This window comes from Entelurus aequoreus, linkage group LG09, assembly GCF_033978785.1.
Source record: "Entelurus aequoreus isolate RoL-2023_Sb linkage group LG09, RoL_Eaeq_v1.1, whole genome shotgun sequence".
Taxonomy (NCBI): Eukaryota; Metazoa; Chordata; class Actinopteri; order Syngnathiformes; family Syngnathidae; genus Entelurus; species Entelurus aequoreus.
In genome coordinates, this window is record NC_084739.1 from 57,385,858 (window position 1) to 57,407,993 (window position 22,136).

Below are 22,136 nucleotides of genomic sequence, written 5' to 3' on the forward strand. Positions count from 1 at the left end.
TGCATGGTGAATATCTTTATTGATTACCACAACATAATATAAAATGATACAAATGCCGCACTATAATACATAATAATTTAAGACTTAATTTCAGCCAAAAGTATGTACAAGATTGTAATTGTAAAAGCAATGTAATGAAGGCGCACTATTTTAATATTTGAATGTGGCGAGGGATGACTGTATTCCATTTCCCTACTGCGCTGGTTTATGTTCTTACCAGCTGCAATTATGATGTACGGATCCTTCATGAGGGTCAACAGTGGGGTCCCCTTCTGACTCTATGAAGACAAAAGGTAGAATAACATCACAAGTTAAAACCATGAATTTGAAATGTTATTTTGTAAAATGTACTTCTATTATTTTTTTCTAAATATGGTGCAGATCTAATCTAGCTTCTTTCATTAGTGTTAGCGTGAGGTACTGGGATGTACTTTGCTTTAATAAATCAGAATCAGAATCAGAAATACTTTGAGTTCAGTGAGGTAAAAATACTTACTTCTGGTTCTAATTTAGCGGGTTGAAGTATAAAGAGCTGTAAAGCTGGAAAAAATGATTATCATTTTTTAATCCAGTTCAAATATAATCCAGTTTAAATTGTTCAAATGCTTCTAGAAAAATCAATTTTATTTTTATCATGAGAAATATTGCAATGCGTGTGTACCTCCATCGAACAGAGCCAGAAATGCCAGAATGAGGAAAGGAGCGGTCTTCCCAACAAACTCATACATCACACTACCGAATGGGGGTCCAACTGTAAACAACAAACTGGATTATTCAGTGAAAAAGCTGACACTTTTACAATGACAGTGATAACTCGGTTTTGGTGCGTCCCACAATTTGTAGGATGGGGTTTTTCGTCAGGAATTTACGCCAAAGATTAGCCCTGGTTTTTGTATATAGCAGTCACTACGTTTCCATGCACTAAATTAGTCTGATTTCTCAAACAGTTCGTTTTTCTTTACTTTCACACCTGTGCGTGAAGTTCAAGTGTCCTTGCACACTCTCAAATGTAACTATTGGTCATACACCATGTGCTTCCCGAACACTGGGGGGTGCTTATTTCATTTTAGCGCGGATAACTGAATTACTTTTCCGGTTGACCTATGATGTCACACGAGGATTTGCGGATCTTTATAACTTGTTTTAAATTATGTCTGCTGTAATATTGGCACAGTTTACGAATAGTACGTTTCTAATGGCTATGCTGATGTTAAATAGCAGACAACTTCAATAAATTATCTTAGATTGCACTACGAACATGACGCTACTACCAAGAATGTACCGGGTCCAATGCAAAGAACGGCGGAATAGTTTTTTTGACATTTTCGGACAAAAATCATGGAAACAAAACTTTTTATTGTCTCAAAGTTTTTCAAAAGGCTGAATTGGTAGAAGGAGTTTTAAATCAGAAGGAAAAGACTGTTCGTGTCCCGACTGATATCCAGAGGAAGGTTGCTATTGTTCTGGACTATCTTGCCAGTTGTGCAGAATACAGAGTTATTGTTAATCAGTTTGGAGTGCACAAATGCTGCGTGAAGAGGTTTGTGTTCGCTTTATTATTCGCCTTTAATGTACCTGCTTCATTATCTTTCATCTCATTCGTATTTTGTTTGGGAATCCGAATTAAGCCGTCATTTTACATTTCCTTAGCTACCTTCTTTAATAAATCTGTTTCTTTTTTTCTACCATTGATGCACTTCAAAATGTTCTGTTCTTTTAATTTGTGAAGCAAATATACAGTCTTCTCTTTGTTACAATTGTTGCTTATGTTTTTATTGAATGGTATCTGCTTCCTGGTTGTATCCTGCCCGTTGAGACTGGCACATGCGCGATACCAAGGATCCTCTCCAGCCGCACACACCCCCTCGAGAGATCTGGTTTCCAATCGCATAATCCAGGTGTGTTAGTCCGAGATTTCAAAAACCGAACATGATCGGATTAAAGTGTTCCCATTGGTTGTAAGAGGCTTTTTTAGAGCCGAACTATTTGAGGAATCGGATTAAGTTAGTGCATGGACACGTACTGAGTTATTCTGAAACTGGTGGGTCACGACCCATTAATGGGTCGTAGGTCTTTTAACTGGTACAGATGGGAGGTTTGCAAATAAGTCAATTTTCTCTTTTAAGTGACCGATGAACTGAGGTGGGTAGTAACATGGTATATTTATTTCGTTACATTTACTTAAGTAACTTTTTGGATACTTTGTACATGTCAGGACTTGTCCAGGGTGTACCCTGCCTTCCACCCTCTGCACAAGAGGTGGGTGATGGATGGATAGATGAAGTACTTGTCAGAGTACAGTAGTTTTATTGCAGCATACTTTTTTAATTTCACTTGAATATTTTTTTGGAGAAGAAACAGTACTTTTACTCCGTTACATTTAATTTCATTCTGACCACTGCATTTATTTATATTATTTTATAGTGTATTGATTACTGCTTAGAAAGACAAATTATTTTGCCTTGTTCAAGAGACGTCTTCCAGCGGGCCATTTCTCCAATTAACGGACCCTGGTTGTCACATGACCCAAACTACAAAATTCAAACAAAATAATTGATTGAATGAGAAGACAAAATGAACCTATTTGTGCTACATTACACACCAACAACAACATTTGGTGTTTGTAATCCAGTAGATGTCCCTGCAATCCCCCACTCTATATTTGCAAGTGGGTGACTGCTCTTTTAATTAGGTTACAATTCAGCTACAGAATTAAATGATTGCCACCCTCACTACTTTGTTTTCTGACAGAATCTTAAAGGGTAACTGCACTTTTTTTTAAATTTTCCCAATCGTTCACAATCATTATGAAAGACATGACGACAGATGTATTTTTTTTAATGCATTCTAAATGTTGAATACACATAAATAAAAGTCCGCTTACATTGGAGCAAATGGGAGCTCCAATATTCTGCCCATAAAATCCTATAAATAACCATTCAAAAAGCGGGAACATAACTCCATTTATATTTCATGACTTGAATATCAACCAAGTATTAGTGATATTGTTATTATAAGTTCTAACGCAGACAAACTATCACTTCTTTTTGTCCCTACGTTTACATTATCGAGTGGTCAGCTGCTTCCTCACTTCCTTGCTTCCTGTAAATTTATTCTAGATCATAAATCATGCCTCTCACCTGAAAAGTAGATGGCAGAGGATGTACAAGTATAACCCATTATATAATCTGACAAATTGGGACACTTTGACAGCCATTTAGGACCTGGAACTGGTGAGAACGACACAACAAGCGCTTGTTTCCCTACCCCGTTTCTTCGCGAGGATTATGAGACATTTTTCACCTAAATGGGAATATTTGAACATCCTAGCAGTCCACATCCTAATGACAGCAGACATTGTACAGTAATGGTGTTTTATTATGTTTGTTGGCTCTCGTAAAATCTGCAGTGAGCATAAATGAGTGATGAAGTAAAAAATTTGTTTTTTTATTTAATGCGCTGCGTATGCTTAAAATGACCAAAATACGTAAATATTAAATGTTATTATAAATTTGCTCATTACTACATTAAATATATACTTACATCAAGTATATAAAACCCTAGTGGAGGTATTTAATTGTTTTTTAGGGGCTCTATAGGCAGAATTTAACGGCTCCCAAAGGCTCCATTGATCGAATTTGTGTAATATTTAGAATGCGTTAAAAAAAATCCAACTGTCGTCAAGTCTTTCATAATTATTGTGAACGATTGGCAAAATTCCTAAAACAGTGCAGTTCCCCTTTAACACTTTTAATAACATTAATTACACGCACTTTTAATCCACCATTATTAATTCGATATTCATCTGATTTCATGTAGGAATTTAGAATTAAGTTTATACACGCTGCATAAATATAAAAGTATGTTATAATAAAAACTAACTAGACGAATTAGTGTACATTTTCAAAAACATGATAAAATAGAGGAAGCACATCAGGAAATACATTCAACTAAATTGTTATTAGATCATATTTTTAGAAACTTAACTTGCACCTTGGGTTTTGTATTTTTATTTTGTTTATGTACTGTAAGACTTTCATGTTTTTATCTTTTTATTTGTATAAAGACATAATATTTCAAAGAGGTCAAATATTGTGTATGTGAATGGAGCGCTTTGCTATATTTAAGAACGGACTTAAAAAAAAAAACACTCGTCATACAGCAGTCTGTACAGCAGTTGTGACCCACTGTAAAAAATAAAAATACAATTGTGCTCAATGAGTGTTCTGCTGCGTTTAGAAATCTGCTGTCAAAAGTCAGCAAGTACGTTTCCAACTACTATTTAACTGTTCTTGCAGGCCAAAGCTGGCTATCTAGGTAAATATTTCTGCGTGACGTACCTGAAGCAGCTCTGGATCTTACAGATGGGATTCAGCCCAGCAGGCACAAGACATTGATACAATGTTGATTTTGCATACATGTACTTTAAAACTAACTTTGAAACAACGTTGCAAAGTCAGTTTTAAAGGACATGTATGTTAATTGAGACAACGTTGATGTCCAACTTTGGATCCATGTTGTTGGTTGGGAAATGACCAAATTTCAATGGTCAAATCAACGCAACAACCTGACATTGAATAAACCTTGTCAAAAAGCATGTTGTTTCGACGTTGTATTTATGTTGTAAAATGTTGGTTGGGAAATGACCAAATTCCAATGGTCAAATCAATGTCAGAACCCAACATTGATTAAACGTCTTCAAAAGCATGTTGTATCAACGTTATGTTTGAGTTGCTCAACGTCAGGACTTAATTCAACAGGTTCTCAACGTTGTTTTAATGTATTGTGTCTGCTGTAGAGATGCGCGGATAGGCAATTATTTCATCCGCAACCGCATCACAAAAGTCGTCATCCACCCGCCATCCACCCGAACTAAAATTTTATCAAAACCACAACCGCCCGCCACCCACCCGTTGTTAAACATCTAATATAGACGATACAAGGCATTCCTGTTAAAGAAATGAGACTGATCCAATGCAGCAGAGACATTAAATGAGTGCCACGTAATAATATCTCTTGGCCATGCATTAGAGCATACTTGCCAACCCTCCCGGTTTCACCGGGAGACTCCCGGTATTCAGCCGGAGCTGGAGGCCACGCCCCCTCCAGCTCAATGCGGACCTGAGTGGGGACAGCGGCGACAGTCTGTTTTCACGTCCGCTTTCCCACAATATTAACAGCGTGCCTGCCCAATCACGTTATAACTGTAGAATGATCGAGGGCGAGTTCTTGGTTTCTTATGTGGGTTTATTGTTAGGCAGTTTCATTAACGTCCTCCCAGCGCGGTAACAACACACAACAGCAGTCACGTTTTCGTCTACCGTAAGCAGTTCGTCTACCGTAAACTGCAATGTTGTGACACTCTTAAACAGGACAATACTGCCATCTACTGGAAAGCCTACAGTACACTGAAATTCAAGTATTTATTTTATTTATATGTATAATAAAATAAATATATATATACAGTATATATATATATATATATATATATATATATATATATATATATATATAAAATACTTGAGTTGGTGAATTCTAGCTCAATATATTCCCCTCTTAACCACGCCCTTAACCACGCCCCCAACCACGACCCCGGCAGGCAGTGTTGCCCTGTTTGAGACTGTCACAGCATTGCTGTTTACGCCAGACGACCTGCTTTACGGTAGGACAAAAACGTGACTGTTGTTGTTGTGTGATGTTGCCGCACTGGGTGGACGTTCATGAAAACTGCCTACAATAAACCCACCTAAAGAAACAAAGAACTCGCCCTCGATCATTCACATGGGTAACAACATTTAACTATGTATTTTTTTTTCTGAATTGGTTCAACCGCCACCTGCCCGAATCTATTTAAAATCTATTTTTTTCGTCATGCAACCGCCCGACCCGCGGATTACCCGCGGACTCCGCGGGTGTGCCCGCCAACCGCGCATCTCTAGTCTGCTAGAATGGCTCTTTGAATAGAGCCATACCTTGAGGAGCCATTCCTTTTAAAGAGCCGTTCGAAAGACAGGCTCGTTAGTGTAGTTCGTGTTTTTCTATCAAAAAACAATCACTAGTAGGTAGCAGTAATAAGATACGATGTGAATTAGAATAATTTCAATCTGTCATTAAATCTGGATCTCACTGGACCAGTTCGCAGCTGAGTGTGAAGCGACTGGGATGAGAATCAGCACCTCCAAGTCCGAGTCCATGGTTCTCGCCCGGAAAAGGGTGGAGTGCCATCTCCGGGTTGGGGAGGAAATCTTGCCCCAAGTGGAGGAGTTCAAGTACCTCGGAGTCTTGTTCACGAGTGAGGGAAGAGTGGATTGTGAGATCGACAAGCAGATCAAGGCGGCGTCTTCAGTAATGCGGACACTGTATCGATCTGTCATGGTAAAGAAGGAGCTGAGCCGGAAGGAAAAGCTCTCAATTTACCAGTCGATCTACGTTCCCATCCTCACCTATGGTCATGAGCTTTGGGTTATGACCGAAAGGACAAGATCACGGGTACAAGTGGCCGAAATGAGCTTTCTCCGTCTGGTGTCGGGGCTCTCCCTCAGAGATAGGGTGAGTAGCTCTCTCATCCGGGAGGAGCTCAAAGTAAAGCTGTTGCTCCTCCACATTGAGAGCCAGATAAGGTGGTTCGGACATCTGGTCAGGATGCCACCCGAACGCCTCCCTGTGGAGGTGTTTAGGGCACGTCCGACCGGTAGGAGGCCGCGGGGAAAACCGAGGACACGTTGGGAAGACTATGTCTCCCGGCTGGCCTAGGAATGCCTCGGGATCCCTCGGGTGGAGTCTTGTCTTCAGCTTTAGTGGCGTCTTTGTGTTTGTCAGAGCTCATGTACTTGCTAGTGATTGATGCTGTAAGTTAGCTCGTTGTATTCTGTGCACCGTGGACACAGTCAGTAGTATTATGTTCATATAATATTTATTATTTTAACAATTTGATGGACAAACTTGACTATTTTATATCCTCACAAAAACGTCACAAGGAGATGTTTAATTCAGTATTCAGGATGTCATTAGACGAGTGCCTATCCCGGCACAAGACATTGATACAACGTTGATACATGTCCTTTAAAACTGACTGAAACAACGTTGCAAAATAGTTGTATTTGTAAATTGAGACAACGTTGGTGTCTAATGTTGGATCCACGTTGTTGGTTGGGAAATGACCAAATTTTAAAGGTCAAATCAAGGTCAGAACCCAACATTGATTAAACCTTGTCAAAAAGCATGTTGTTGCAACGTTAGGTTTGAGTTGCTCAACGTCCAGACCTAATTCAACAAGTTCTCCATGTTGTTCTTAATGTCTTGTGCCTGCTGGGAAGTTGGTAGCTCTGTATAGAAATTACCATGGACACAAGTATTAAAAAGCCTTCATGAATCCAAATATTTGATTTAAAAATGTTACCACAGTTTGTCTGTAAACAAACAAGGAGACGTGGATGAGGAGGAACCAGATTGACCTTCACAGAACCGAGACCTCAACCCTAACAATTTTGGCAGCCAAGTCCAAAGCCTGAAGGAAATCTTTCTCTTTTCTTCAGTGTTTGACTCATGCATGTATCTGCCATGTTTCCATATACGTTTGTCACTCTCATTGATTCTAGTTCAAATCATTTAGTTGTGCATACCTAAAACTCCCATTGCCAGACCTCCAAGGGCAATCCCTATGGCACGTCCTCTCTCCTCGTCGTCTGTGTACACACTTGCCAGCAGTCCCATCCCTGAAAGTACACACATAATACAAATATATAGTCTTGTATTTGACATTTACACTGGGGAAAATAAGTATTTGGTGCCTTGCAGATTTTGTAAGTTGCCAAAGATATGGACACTACGTCACTAGTGGTTAGCGTGTCCGCCCTGAGATCGGTAGGTTGTGAGTTCAAACCCCGGCCAAGTCATACCAAAGACGTTCAAAATGGGACCCGTTGGCACTCAGCATCAAGGGTTGGAATTGGGGGTTAAATCACCAAAATTATTCCTGGGCTCGACCACCGCTGCTGCTCACTGCTCCCCTCACCTCCCAGGGGGTGAACACGGGGATGGGTCGAATGCAGAGGACAAATTTCACCACACCTAGTGTGTGTGTGACAATCATTGGTACTTTAACTTTAACTGTGGGTAGGACCTCTCGACTTTCATGAAAAAGCACATGTAAAATATCCATCCATCCATCCATTTTCTACCGCTTATTCCCTTCGGGGTCGCGGGGGGCGCTGGAGCCTATCTCAGCTACAATCGGGCGGAAGGCGGGGTACACCCTGGACAAGTCGCCACCTCATCGCAGGGCCAACACAATCAATTAATGAATAACCGAGAGCTTCATATGAAATTTTAATGCAGACATATTCCTAATTTTCTAGCCGCTTCCTTCTCAGTCACTGATAAAAATACAATGGAAAACACCCCCAGACATTCTGACTTATTTATGTTCTGAGGTGCATAGCAACGCGCTACATTTACTCTGTTACATTTATTTAGGTAACTTTTTGAAGAAAGTGTACTTGTCAGAGGAGTTTTAATGCAATACACTTTTTACATTTACTTGAGTATTTTTGCGAATAATAAATTCTACTTTTACTCCGTTACACCGAGTTTCATTCGGATCAATACATTCATTTATATCACAATTATTAATGATCTATTTATTAAGACTTACGAAGAATATTCATTTGTCAGCGAGCCTTCTTCCGACAGGCACTGTCACATGATTCTGTTTCCCCAATCCAACATAAGCTTTAGTGATATATGACTCCATTTCACCAAACAAATAGAGAGGAATAATAAGCCGTTGGTATGATAAAATAAAAAGCTACTTGGTTAATAAGTGTCAGAATGTTCCCAAAGAAAATACTTTAATTACGTGACATGACACCAGCACATGCCTGCTATTTGAGTAACTGGTAAGCAGAAACCTCCTAAAATAGCGATCTTTTTGTATTTCACTGATGATTCTAAAACCCACAAGTGTCATTTAAACACATTAAAACAGTACCAACACCAAATTGCAGTGGAAATGTGTAGTTATCTCTTAGATCCGCAGCTTGACAGTTACCAGCGCTAGCTTATTAGCATGTAGCATTCTCTTCTTCTACTGTATTTACGTTCCCACGTAGCTAAACAAGCTGAAATTACCACAATCGCCCCCTAGTGTACGAGAGGCACACTGTGTATGGCCAACAGTCGTGTTAGAGATAGAGCATGGAAACTAAAACTTCACATGTAGCTGTGAAAATAGAAGAAACTAAATTATTTGACAAATCAGACTCATTTAGTGCATAGAAACGTACTGACTGTCAAAAGTGACATGACGTCAGAGAAGGCAGCACAAATCTTCAATGACTACTTTCAAACTAGTAAAAAAAAACATTTATCTCACAATGTGCTTCAGTAGAAATGTTCACATTTCAGCCGACAAGAATTCAATTTCCAACAAGAGAAAACATGTTGCAGTAAGTTGCATATGATTTTTAAGTTTTTTTTTCACATCAACTACAATTATTGTCCAAGAACCATTAAAAAATAGCTACTAAATATGGAGGTTATTTTGTCTTTATTACAAAAGCTTTTTTTTTTACACCGAATTTATGTAACCGAATTTTTCACGTTTGAGTTTTGTGAACTGAATTTTTTTTACAACAAATATGCTGACAATTTCATTGAAAAAAATGTTAGCAAAATGCATGTGTATAAAAATTCAACATTTTTATATTTTGTGTATAAAATTTCAGTGTATACAAATTCAATGTTTTAAAAATCAGTGTTTAAAAATGGAGTGTATAAAAATTCAGTGTAAAAAAATTCAGTGTAGAAAAATTTGCTGCTTCAAAAAGCAAGACCCACTTCCGGTAAATTAAAACTGAAGCAATCAAGCCTGTCAACCAGCCAATGAGGTGTCAATATTGAAGTCACGTGACACGGGTCTTGCAAAACAGCATAAAGAAGGCAGTTTATTGGGCTACCTTCGCATAGTACAACATTAATATTTCAATGCGGCTCGCTGGATATTTTCAAACTGTATAAATTATTCCAATGGTTAGAATCTGCACTTTTGAGTGACATTTGGGTTACTACGGTAACCATAGGAAGATCTGCTTCATGCAGACCAGACAGAGTAGGTCGGGCTGGTTTACACAGCAACAAGCCAGATTTCTACAACAAAGTTCTGCAGAAAAGTGATATTATATCAAATATGTTGATGTTATTTTACCCTTTGCGTTTATCTTTCGCCGTGTTTGTTGCATCTTTGTTGCTCTTGCTCGATTATAAAAGATGTCGATGGAGGTGGTAGAGGAGCAATGTTCACATATTGTCAATACTCAGTGTTTTTGTTCATAGTTAATTTAGTAAATCTCACATTCTGTAGTTTCATATACAAAAGTACATTCTGTGTGTCTTAGTCAGTTAAAATCTAAAATGTATTTCATTTTTTGAGATGGTCTGTTACAACGTTTCAGTAGCAGTCATTATTGTGTGAGTGTTTTTACCATCGTGTGATCAGCTTTTATCCTTTTTTGCGAATGTTGGGATTTTTTCACTAAAGCACAGCAACCTCCACTAATTAAAGTGTTCATTAAAAGATATCCAAGCACATGCAGCAGATTACATGGCCTGTATAGCTGTAGTGCTGATAACCTGCCTCTTTGTAAGACCCGTGTCACATGACTTCAAACTTGACACCTCATTGGCTGGTTCTGAAACAGGATCGATTGCTTCAGACTTAATTTACCAGAAGTGGGTCGTACGTTTTGAACGAGCACATTTTTACGACACTGAATTTTTCTACACTGAATTTTTAAACACAACATTTTTAACACAGAAGTTTTGTAAAATGTATTTTATACACACATTTTTTTTAATAGAATTTTTTTTACGCCAAATTTTTATACACTAAATTTTAAAACCCTGAATTTTGAAACACACGCATTTTGCTAAAACAATTTTTTTTCAATGAAATTGTCAGTATATTTTGCTGAAAAAAAATTCAGTTTACAAAATTCAAACTAAAAAATTCAGTGTAAAAAAAAAAACTTTCACAATAATGACATAAATTAACCTTCATACTAAATAAATCAGAAGTTACTCACAAATGACTCAATATTTGAGTACTTTCTTCACTGAATACTTTCTCAAGTAAATATTTTGATGGCTGCTTTTTACTTTTCCTTGAGTCATATTATTCTAAAGTAACGGTACTTTTACTTGAGTACAATTTTTAGGTACTCTACCCACCTCAGCTGAGGGTTAGTGCTGGTCTTGCAACCTCAAGCTGGATTTACCTCACACAGATTTGCAAATTTACGTTTTAATTGTGTTCATTTTGTTACTCTGGACAAAAAAACATACATTATCAAACAATTTACTTTCCAAAAGTTTAGTTCAAAACATGCATCAAAATACATTAAACCTTGATTGAAAAAGTAATCATATGATTTCACATAAATAAAAAAGTGTAAAAAGGGCTGGCCTGATTGTAACAGACACATACCAATAAAAACGCAGAGCAAAACATGAAGGATCACAAAAATAATTTGCATTTGATTTAATTTTGTCATTAAACCAAACAAGATTGAGTACCTTGTGCAGAAAATCTGTTTTGTGGCATTTGCAGGCAGAGAAGTGGGATGTAGGAAACGTAGTTGATCACCAGGTTTAGGATTTCTGATTACTCCTCTTTTCAGATTTAAAATCTCAAATGTTTCGAGACTGTCACTTGGCAATTTCAACTTTCAGGACCCTCCACATATCTTCTAGACAGGATTTAAGTCCTGAGACTGGCTAGTAGGGGTGGGCAAATTGATCGTAATATCTATACCAGGGGTAGTATCGGTATCGGATTGATACCAGAGTGACGATACCAATATTCAGTTCAGTTTCAGTTTATTTCGAACATGCATACGATACAATGTAATGCATCACATATTTCCAGTCGTTTCATTACCACACGTCCATTTTTGGGGTCTTTCATTATTTTTACGAATAATTATTCGGGATCAGACAAAGAGCAGCCCGAAGACCTCGATGAAAAAGAAAAAGAAAGGACCCAGATTTCCCTCGCCCGGACGCAGGTCACCGGGGCACCCCTCTGGAGCCAGGCCCGGAGGTGGGGCATGATGGCGAGCGCCTGGTGGCCAGGCCTGTCCCCATCCCCAAGCCCGAAGAGGCAACATGGGTCCCCCCTCCTATGGGCTCACCACTCATAGGTGCATTGTGAGCTGGGCTGCAGCCAAAGGCAGGGCACTTGGCGGTCCGATCCTCGGCTACATAAGCTAGATCTTGGGACGTGGAACGTCACCTCGCTGGGGGGTAAGGAGCCTGAGCTAGTGCGCGAGGTGGAGAAGTTCCGGCTAGATACAGTCGGACTCAATTCGACGCACAGCAAGGGCTCTGGAACCAGTTCTCTCGAGAGGGGCTGGAATCTCTTCCACTCTGGCGTTGCGCGCAGTGAGAGGTGAGGGGCTGGGGTGGCAATTCTTGTTGCTCCTCGGCTCAAAGCCTGCACGTTGGAGTTCAACCCAGTGGACGAGAGGATAGCTTCCCTCCGCCTTCGGGTGGGGGGGGTCTGTTTGTGCTTACGCACCAAACAGCAGCTCAGAGTACCCACCCTTTTTGAATACACTCGAGGGAGTACTGGAGAGTTCTCCCCCGTGTGATTACCTTGTTCTACTGGGGGACTTCAACGCTCATATTGGCAACAACAGTGAAACCTGGAAAGGCGTGATTGGGAAGAAGGGCTGCCCGGATCTGAAACGAGTGGCGTTTTGTTATTGGACTTTTGTGCTCGCCAGAGATTGTCCATACCACAACACAATGTTCAAACATAAGGGTGTCCATATGTGCACTTGGCACCAAGACACCCTAGGCCGCTGTTCAATGATCAACTTTGAAGTTGTGTCATCGGATTTGCAGTTTCATGTTTTGGACACTCGGGTGAAGAGAGGGGCGGAGCTTTCTACCGATCACTACCTGGTGGTGAGTTAGCTGCGATAGTGGGGGAGGATGCCGGACAGACCTGGCAGGCCCAAACGCATTGTGATGGTCTGCTGGGAATGTCTAGCAGGGTCTCCTGTCAGAGAGAGTTTAAATTCCCAGCTCCGGAAGAACTTTGAACATGTCACAAGGGAAGCGCTGGACATTGAGTCTGAGTGGACCATGTTCCGTACCTCTATTGTCAAGGCGGCCGATTCAAGCTGTGGCCGCATGGTGGTGCCTGTCGTGACGGTAATCCTAGAACCCGCTGGTGAACCAGCGGTGAGGGATGCCGTCAAGCTGAAGAAAGAGTCCTATCGGGTTCTTTTGGCTCATGGGACTCCGGAGGCAGCGGACAGGTACTGATAGGCCAAGCGGTGTGCGGCATCAGCGGTTGCAGAGGCAAAAACTCAGACATGGGAGGAGTTCGGGGAATCCATGGAAAACGACTTCCGGACGGCTTCGAAGCGATTCTGGACCATCATCAGCCGCCTCAGGAGGGGGAAGCAGTGCACTGTCAACACCATGTATGGTGAGGATGGTGTTCTGCTGACCTCGACTGTGGATGTTGTGGATTGGTGGAGGGAATACTTCGAAGACCTCCTCAATCCCACCAACACGTCTTCCTATGAGGAAGCAGTGCCTAGGAAATCTGTGGTGGGCTCTCCTATTTCTGGGGCTGAGGATGCCGAGGTAGTTAAAAAGCTCTTCGGTGGCAAGGCCATGGGGGTGGATGAGATCCGCCCGGAGTTCCTTAAGGCTCTGGATGCTGTGGGGCTTTCTTGGTTGATAAGACTCTGCAACATCGCGTGGACATCGGGGGCGGTACCTCTGGATAGTAAAATGTTTCCTCTTTAAGAAGGGGAACTGGAGGGTGTGTTACAACTATCGTAGGATCACACTCCTCAGCCTTACCAGTAAGGTCTATTCAGGTGTACTGGAGAGGAGGCTACGCTAGATAGTCGAACCTCGGATTCAGGCGGAACAGCGTGGTTTTCGTCCTGGTCGTGGAACTGTTGACCAGCTCTATACTCTTGGCAGGGTCCTTGAGGGTGCATGGGAGTTTGCCCAACCAGTCTACATGTGCTTTGTGGACTCGGAGAAGGCATTTGACCGTGTGCCCCGGGAAGTCCTGTGGGGAGTACTCAGAGAGTATGGGGTATCGGACTGTCTGATTGTGGCGGTCCGCTACCTGTATGATCAGTGTCAGAGCTTGGTCCGCATTGCCGGCAGTAAGTCGGACCCGTTTCTAGTGAGGTTTGGACTCGGCCAAGGCTGCCCTTTGTCACCGATTCTGTTCATAACTTTTATGGACATAATTTTTAGGCGCAGTCAGGGCCTTGAGGGGATCCGGTTTGGTGGCTGCAGGATTAGGTATCTGCTTTTTGCAGATGGTGTGGTCCTGATGGCTTTATTTGGCCAGGATCTTTAGCTCTCACTGGATCGGTTCGCAGCCGAATGTGAAGCGACTGGGATGGGAATCAGCACCTCAAAGTCTGAGTCCATGGTTGTCGCCCGTAAAAGGGCGGAGTCCCATCTCCGGGTTGGGGAGGAGATCTTGCCCCAAGTGGAGGAGTTCAAGTACCTCTGAGTCTTGTTCACGAGTGAGGAAAAGTGGATCATGAGATCGACAGGCGGCTCGGTGCGGCATCTTCAGTAATGCGGACGCTGTATCGATCTGTTGTGGTGAAAAAGGAGCTGAGCCGGAAGGCAACGCTCTAAATTTACCGGCCGATCTACGTCCTCATCCTCACCCATTGGTAATGAGCTTTGGGTTATGACTGAAAGGACAAGATCACGGGTACAAGCGGCCGAAATGAGTTTCCTCCGCCGGTTGGCGGAGCTCTCCCTCAGAGATAGGGTGAGAAGCTCTGTGATCCGGAAGGAGCTCAAAATAAAGCCGCTGCTCCTCCACATCGAGAGGAGCCAGATGAGGTGGTTCGGGCATCTGGTCAGGATGCCACCCGAACGCCTCCCTAGGGAGGTGTTTATGGCACGTCCGACCGGTAAGAGGCCACGGGGAAGACCCAGGACACGTTGGGAAGACTATGTCTCCCGGCTGGCCTGGGAACGCCTCAGGATCTCCCGGGATGAACTGGACGAAGTGGCTGGGGAGAGGGAAGTCTGGGCTTCTCTGCTTAGGCTGCTGCACCCGCAACCCGACCTCGGATAAGTGGAAGAAGATGGATGGATGGATTGATGGATATTGATATATTGTTGGAATGTTTAAAATCTCAGGGAATACATTTTTGGACACAGGGCTTTGGGGCAAAAAAGTCAAAATATTTGAATGAGAGACTATATGTTTTTTTGCCTTTGTTTGGTTATTTTGCATTATTTATTTCATTTTACTCAAACAATAATAAATAAATAAGGAAATCATTTGACTATTTTGGTAATATTGTTAGAATATCTTGTGTTGTTGTGTTTCTACTAGGGGTGTCCTCATACAATTTCTTCACTTTTGATACAATATCGATATTGGAGCCTTGACTATTGGCCAATGCCCATATTGATCTCATACGATATCAGCAAGAATCATTCTTACTCGTATTATTTTGTAGTGTGGAATGTTAAAAAAGTGAGTTGAAATAAGAAGTGTAAAAAAGAGAAAAAAATAATAGAAGTATAAAAACATATTAAGGTCTTACCAGCTACAGATGAGCAGGACGAGCCCACACCTTGAAGTGATCTGGCCAGAAACAGCAGCGCATAGCTTGATGAGAAGGCAAACACTTAACAATGAGGAAAAAAAGGACATAGTAACACATCAAATGTGAAGGACGCACTTTTTTCCCACGTAATTTTGATGATACCATATTTTGTAACTTACTAATTGTAGACATGAACATGATGCAGAAGCCGATGAATATAGGAAGCTGGTATCCGATCCTAGCGACACAAAAGGAAATGGTTAAAAGAAGGAAAAACTTAAAAAACACCTTCATATTTATCAAAAAAAGACAAAATGTTCATTTTTAGCCTGGAAGTAAAATCTCTTTACTTGCTGAGTGTATTCATCTTTCCATTTAGACAGAAAAAATACATGGACTGCAAGCAATTTTAAATCTTTTAAACTTCATCTAATATTACATTCCTAAAATGTATCAAAATATATACTTAAATAACGTTTGACACATGATTTTAAAGCAAGTTATCCATCAAATTGTGCATGATTAAAAAACAAATCAATTAAGTAAACTGGTAGCTCTGTTTCCAAAAATTTTCTGTAAATAAAAACAAAACTGCAGTATAATTTTTCCATTTAGTAATAAAGAGTAATACACGGTAACAATGACAACCATAAAAACAATGGTATTGTTTTTCCAAATGTTCCATTTATATGCTTAAAACATCATACATTTTATGGTAACATTTTGGCAACTGAGCTGTCAGGTTTTTTCATACTGTAAAATCTACAGATTTTTTTTATAGTATACATAAAAAATATATATAGTTTACTAAACAATTATGTAATAATATCATTAGGGAATTCATGTTTATATATTATTCACTGTTACAAACAACCCCCTGAGGGCAGCCATAAGTGCCACGTGGCCCTCAATGAAATTGAGTTTAGCACTCCTGTGTCAAAGAGACTGCGTCCAGTGGGCACTGTCACATGACTTTGTTTCACCAATCAGATGTACGCACTAGTGACTTTTGACTCCATTTCACCAATCAGATGGAGCCTGGCAGTCACATGACAACACTCAAATTATACTCTGTAAATAGCGACATGACATCAGAAGTGTCAGCGCAACTCTTCAATGTTTACTTATAAACTAAAAACAGCGACAGAGCTGTGAATCTTGCAATAACTCATGATTCACTTTGATTCCGATTCTTGGGGTGACGATCTTGTGCTTCAGAATCGATTCAAACTGATTCTCCCAGTATACTATTTGGTAAAATAAAATATAATAAACACTTATCAAACAACTGACGGACAACATATATATATATATATATATATATATATATATATATATATATATATATATATATATATATATATATATATATATATATATATATATATATATATATATATATATATACGTTTGTATATATATATATATATACACTACCGTTCAAAAGTTTGGGGTCACATTGAAATGTCCTTATTTTTGAAGGAAAAGCACTGTACTTTTCAATGAAGATAACTTTAAACGAGTCTTAACTTTAAAGAAATACACTCTATACATTGCTAATGTGGTAAATGACTATTCTAGCTGCAAATGTCTGGTTTTTGGTGCAATATCTACATAGGTGTACAGAGGCCCATTTCCAGCAACTATCACTCCAGTGTTCTAATGGTACAATGTGTTTGCTCATTGGCTCAGAAGGCTAATTGATGATTAGAAAACCCTTGTGCAATCATGTTCACACATCTGAAAACAGTTTAGCTCGTTACAGAAGCTACAAAACTGACCTTCTTTTGAGCAGATTGAGTTTCTGGAGCATCACATTTGTGGGGTCAATTAAACGCTCAAAATGGCCAGAAAAAAAGAACTTTCATCTGAAACTCGACAGTCTATTCTTGTTCTTAGAAATGAAGGCTATTCCACAAAATTGTTTGGGTGACCCCAAACTTTTGAACGGTGGTGTATATGTGTGTGTGTGAGGGAACTCTCCTAAAGGAATCAATAAAGTACTATCTATCTATCTATATATACATATATATATATATATATATATATATATATATATATATATATATATATATATATATATATATATATATATATATATATATATATATATATATATATATATATATATATATATACATACAAAGCTTGCAATTATGATGTAAATAAAAACAATTCTGACCATACCAAGGGTAAATTGCGATTCTGTTTTTAAATGGTCAAAACTAGACCAATTGATCAGTAAAAATCCAGCATTGCAACGCCAAACATTTTAACTTTATGCATTTTCCGCCTCATAATTTTTCAGTACATTACACGTGAAAACTTGACCTGAGATTTACACTATATAGAACATAGGGGACGGCGTGGCGAAGTTGGTAGAGTGGCTGTGCCAGCAATCGGAGGGTTGCTGGTTACTGGGGTTCAATCCCCACCTTTTACCATCCTAGTCATGCCCGTTGTGTCCTTGGGCAAGACACTTCACCCTTGCTCCTGATGGGTGCTGGTAGCGCCTTGCATGGCAGCTCCCTCCATCAGTGTGTGAATGTGTGTGTGAATGGGTGAATGTGGAAATACTGTCAAAGTACTTTGAAGGTAGAAAAGCGCTATACAAGTATAACCCATTTATCATATTAAAAATGTTGCAACATGACCAAACAAACATCTCCACATCTCCACTTGCCGCTTTTGTCTACTCCACTTTTTCGTTTATAAAAATATATATATATTAGGTGTTTTTGGCCTTACTTAAGTCTTTATTTAAGTATTTTATATTATATTTTGCACACGCTGTCTAGTGCGTGGTATTTGGATCTGCGTAAATCGGACCCATACAGTTTACCACATTTTCTGTTTATTTTCAAAGCAGTCCAACTACAATGAAACCCACTTTTTTAGCACGCTGAAGGTGCGCTCATGGGATGCGCTGGCACTCCTAACTAGTCCAAACTAGAACCATGAAATACGACTTTATTAGACCAGTGCTTAGACCACAGCACTGGCTTCCTGTTGCTCAGAGAATAGACTTTAAAATGGCTCTCCTTGTGTACAAGTATTTTTATCGGTCTTGTGCCAAAGTACATCTCTGACATGTTAGAGCCATATGAACCATCTCAAGCTCTGAGAACCTCAGGGAGTGGTCTCCTGCTGGTGCCTAGAGTCAGGACCAAACATGGTAAAAAATGTATAAATTATTATTAAAACATGCCAGCTGACATCAAAACACATTATTCAATTTGCTAAATTATTATTAAAACATGCCAGCTGACATCAAAACACATTATTCAATTTGCTAAACCCCTCAAGTCATCCAGCAAATGTAAAGTTAGAAAATTACTGTCTAATATTTACTTAAATTTTTTATGACAGTCCAAATATTTGCCAAGCATACGTAGGACAGATCTGCAGCGGCAATGCCTCCTTTGTCACAGCTACTTCAGCCCAACTGCCAATTAAAATAAAGACTGTATGTGCTAAATAATTACATTTGTATTTCCTTATCCGTGTATTGAGAGTGTTCTGATTTTCAGCATATATTCTGCATATTATGCACCGTCGACCACGCCACCTTAATCACTCGTCTTGAGAACTGTGTGGGCATTAAGGGCGCCGCCCTCAACTGGTTCCGGTCGTACCTAACCGACAGGAGTTTTTGTGTAAAAATAGACAGTTTTATTTCTTCCACAGCTCCTTTACCACATGGGGTCCCCCAGGGCTCAATCCTTGCCCCAATCTTATTTGCGCTTTACCTTCTACCCCTTGGTTCTATTTTTAGGAAGTACGATATTGCATTTCGTTTTTATGCAGATGATTGCCAGATTTATTTTCCCATGGCACAAAATAACACGGTTCAACATCTTATTGACTGCCTGCACGACATCAAAGCCTGGCTTTCAACTGACTTCCTGAGCCTAAATGAAGACAAAACAGAAGTTATGTTGTTCGGTCCAAGTCGCTCCCCCTCCCCCAACGTTGACCTCGGCACTCTGACCCCGTATCTCAGCGACTGTGTCACAAACCTGGGGGTAAAGTTCGACTCAGATTTTAAATTCGAAAAACAAATCAGCAGCGTCGTTCAAAAAAGCTTTTATCAATTACGCCAAATAGCGAAAGTGAAACCGCTTCTATCAGGACATGATCTCGAGAAATTAATCCACGCCTTTATCTCGAATCGTTTAGACTACTGCAATGCCCTGTATGTAGGCATTAGCCAGGCCTCTCTCGCCCGCCTGCAGCTCGTGCAGAACTCTGCTGCTCGTCTGCTAACACAGACCCGCAGACGTGAGCACATCACCCCTATATTAGCGTCCCTTCACTGGCTCCCTGTGCGTTACCGAATCAATTTTAAACTCCTTTTATTTGTTTTTAAATGTCTCAACAACCTCGCGCCAACATATCTCTCCGACCTCCTTCAGCCTTACTGCCCCACCGATCCCTAAGATCAGCCGATCAGCTGCTACTAACGGTCCCTGACACAAGACTGAAGCTTAGAGGTGACAGAGCTTTCGCAGCTGCTGCTCCCAAGCTCTGGAACCACCTACCTCTGAGTGTTAGACAAGCCTCCTCTCTTCCTGTTTTTAAATCTCTCTTAAAAACATACTTTTATTCCATGGCTTTTAACACTGAGGGATATCCATCCTGCAATGGCGCCCCATAATACACCTGCTGTGAACCTGTTTTTATGTTTTATTTATTTATTTTTTATCGTGTTCTGTTTGTGTTGTGTTGTGTTTGCTCGGTTCTCGTATTATCTTTTAACCTGCCCATTGTACAGCACGTTGGCTACCCCTGTGGGAAATTTTAAATGTGCTTTATAAATAAAGTTGATTTGATTTGATTTGATTTGATATTCATGAAGACAAACACGCTCACTTAACAGACGCAGTCCCCTGTTTAGTTTAGTATATGGGCTTTCTGTGTGCTATTAAGTTTGCACGTGAAGTGTCTGTAAAATGTAGCGTGTACATTTTTTTTATCGTAAGATTGTAAGCTAGCATGCATTAAAAGCTTGGTCACAGAATAGTTAGGGGATTATTCAATTAAGGTAGACCTCGGCAAAATACGGCCCGCGGGCCACATGCGGCCCATTAAGATTTTCTATCCGGCCCGCCGGACGATCGACTTCATTTTTTTTTTTTAGACCTTTAACATCAAAACTGTCGCCGCGATTATGACGTGCAGTGCTGTTTTTAAATGACCGTAAGTCTTGAACTATACAAAGTATTTCAATGGTTGGAATCTGCACTTTGGAGTGTTATATGCGTAATTACTGTAATCTAGGTCACAGCAGCTCAGACCAGGAACACAGCAGATTGGGCGGGGTTTGTTTTTAGAGCAGCCAGCCCCAAACACATGTGTCAGGAACAGATCCGGAAGCAAATTTGTTCATATTTTGTTAAAATTCAGTCTTTTATTGCTCATAGTTAATATTGTAAATCCACCGTAAAAGAGGACCGATGTTTATATGTTGTTAATATTCAGTCTTTTATTGTTCATAGTTAATATTGTAAATCCCACGTAAAAAGAGGATTGATGTTCATATGTTGTTAATACTCAGTGTGTTATTGTTCATAGTTAATATTGTAAATCACACGTAAAAAGAGGAGTGATGTTCATATGTTGTTAATACTCAGTGTGTTATTGTTCATAGTTAATATTTTAAATCCCACGTAAAAAAGGAGCGATGTTCATATGTTGTTCATATTCAGTCTTTTATTGTTCATAGTTAATATTGTAAATCCCACGTAAAGGAGGAGTGATGTTCATATGTTGTTAATATTCAGTCTTTTATTGTTCATAGTAAATATTGTAAATCCCACTTTCTTTATTTCAATGTACATTTTGAGTTGAGTTGAGTTGAGTTTGAGTTTATTTTGAACATGCAAGCATACAACATGATACATCACAACTTCCAGTTTCTCTTTTCAACATGTTCGAAAAGGAGTAGGAAGAAGCAGAGCTTATTTAATCCTACCCCTTTTCTTTACATAACAGTTGCTAAAACTTTTTGTTCACTTCCTGTTCACAATTTATTCACAATAAACTCCATAAGTAATCACAATAAAAATAAATAAATAAATAATAGTAAGAATTTAATAATAATAATTGGTGAAGTAGGTCATATTTCATATGATGAGATAAGTAAGATTACTTTAAGAATGAATGAATGGATGGATGAAATAAATTGAGAATGTTTGTCATGGTTCTTCTTCTTTGTACTTTGTAAACACTTTAAGTTTGAAGAGTTTCTTGAAGTGGATCATATTAGTACATTGTTTGATTGCTTTGCTTAATCCATTCCATAATTTAATTCCACATACTGATATACTGAAGGTCTTAAGTGTTGTACGTGCATACAAATGTTTTAAATTAAGTTTTTATCTAAGATTATATTTTTCCTCTTTTTTTGAGAAGAATTGTTGTATATTCTTGGGTAGCAGGTTATAGTTTGCTTTGTGCATAATTTTAGCTGTTTGCAAATTCACTATGTCGTGGAATTTCAGTATTTTTGATTCAATA

The 22,136-nt window shown here is 39.6% G+C and overlaps 1 protein-coding gene across 2 annotated transcripts in view; it reads right to left on the reverse strand.

Annotated features, from left to right (window-relative positions):
- slc18a2 (solute carrier family 18 member 2) overlaps positions 1–22,136 on the reverse strand; it is a 105,049-nt gene that overhangs the window by 30,462 nt on the left and 52,451 nt on the right. For both annotated transcript variants that reach the window (XM_062058995.1, XM_062058994.1), the window contains 6 exons: positions 15,797–15,855; positions 15,615–15,698; positions 7,623–7,715; positions 662–751; positions 497–540; positions 218–278 (listed from right to left, as the gene is read on the reverse strand). In XM_062058995.1, the coding sequence (XP_061914979.1) occupies positions 218–278; positions 497–540; positions 662–751; positions 7,623–7,715; positions 15,615–15,698; positions 15,797–15,855 (431 nt within the window). The remainder of the gene's footprint in view (positions 1–217; positions 279–496; positions 541–661; positions 752–7,622; positions 7,716–15,614; positions 15,699–15,796; positions 15,856–22,136) is intronic.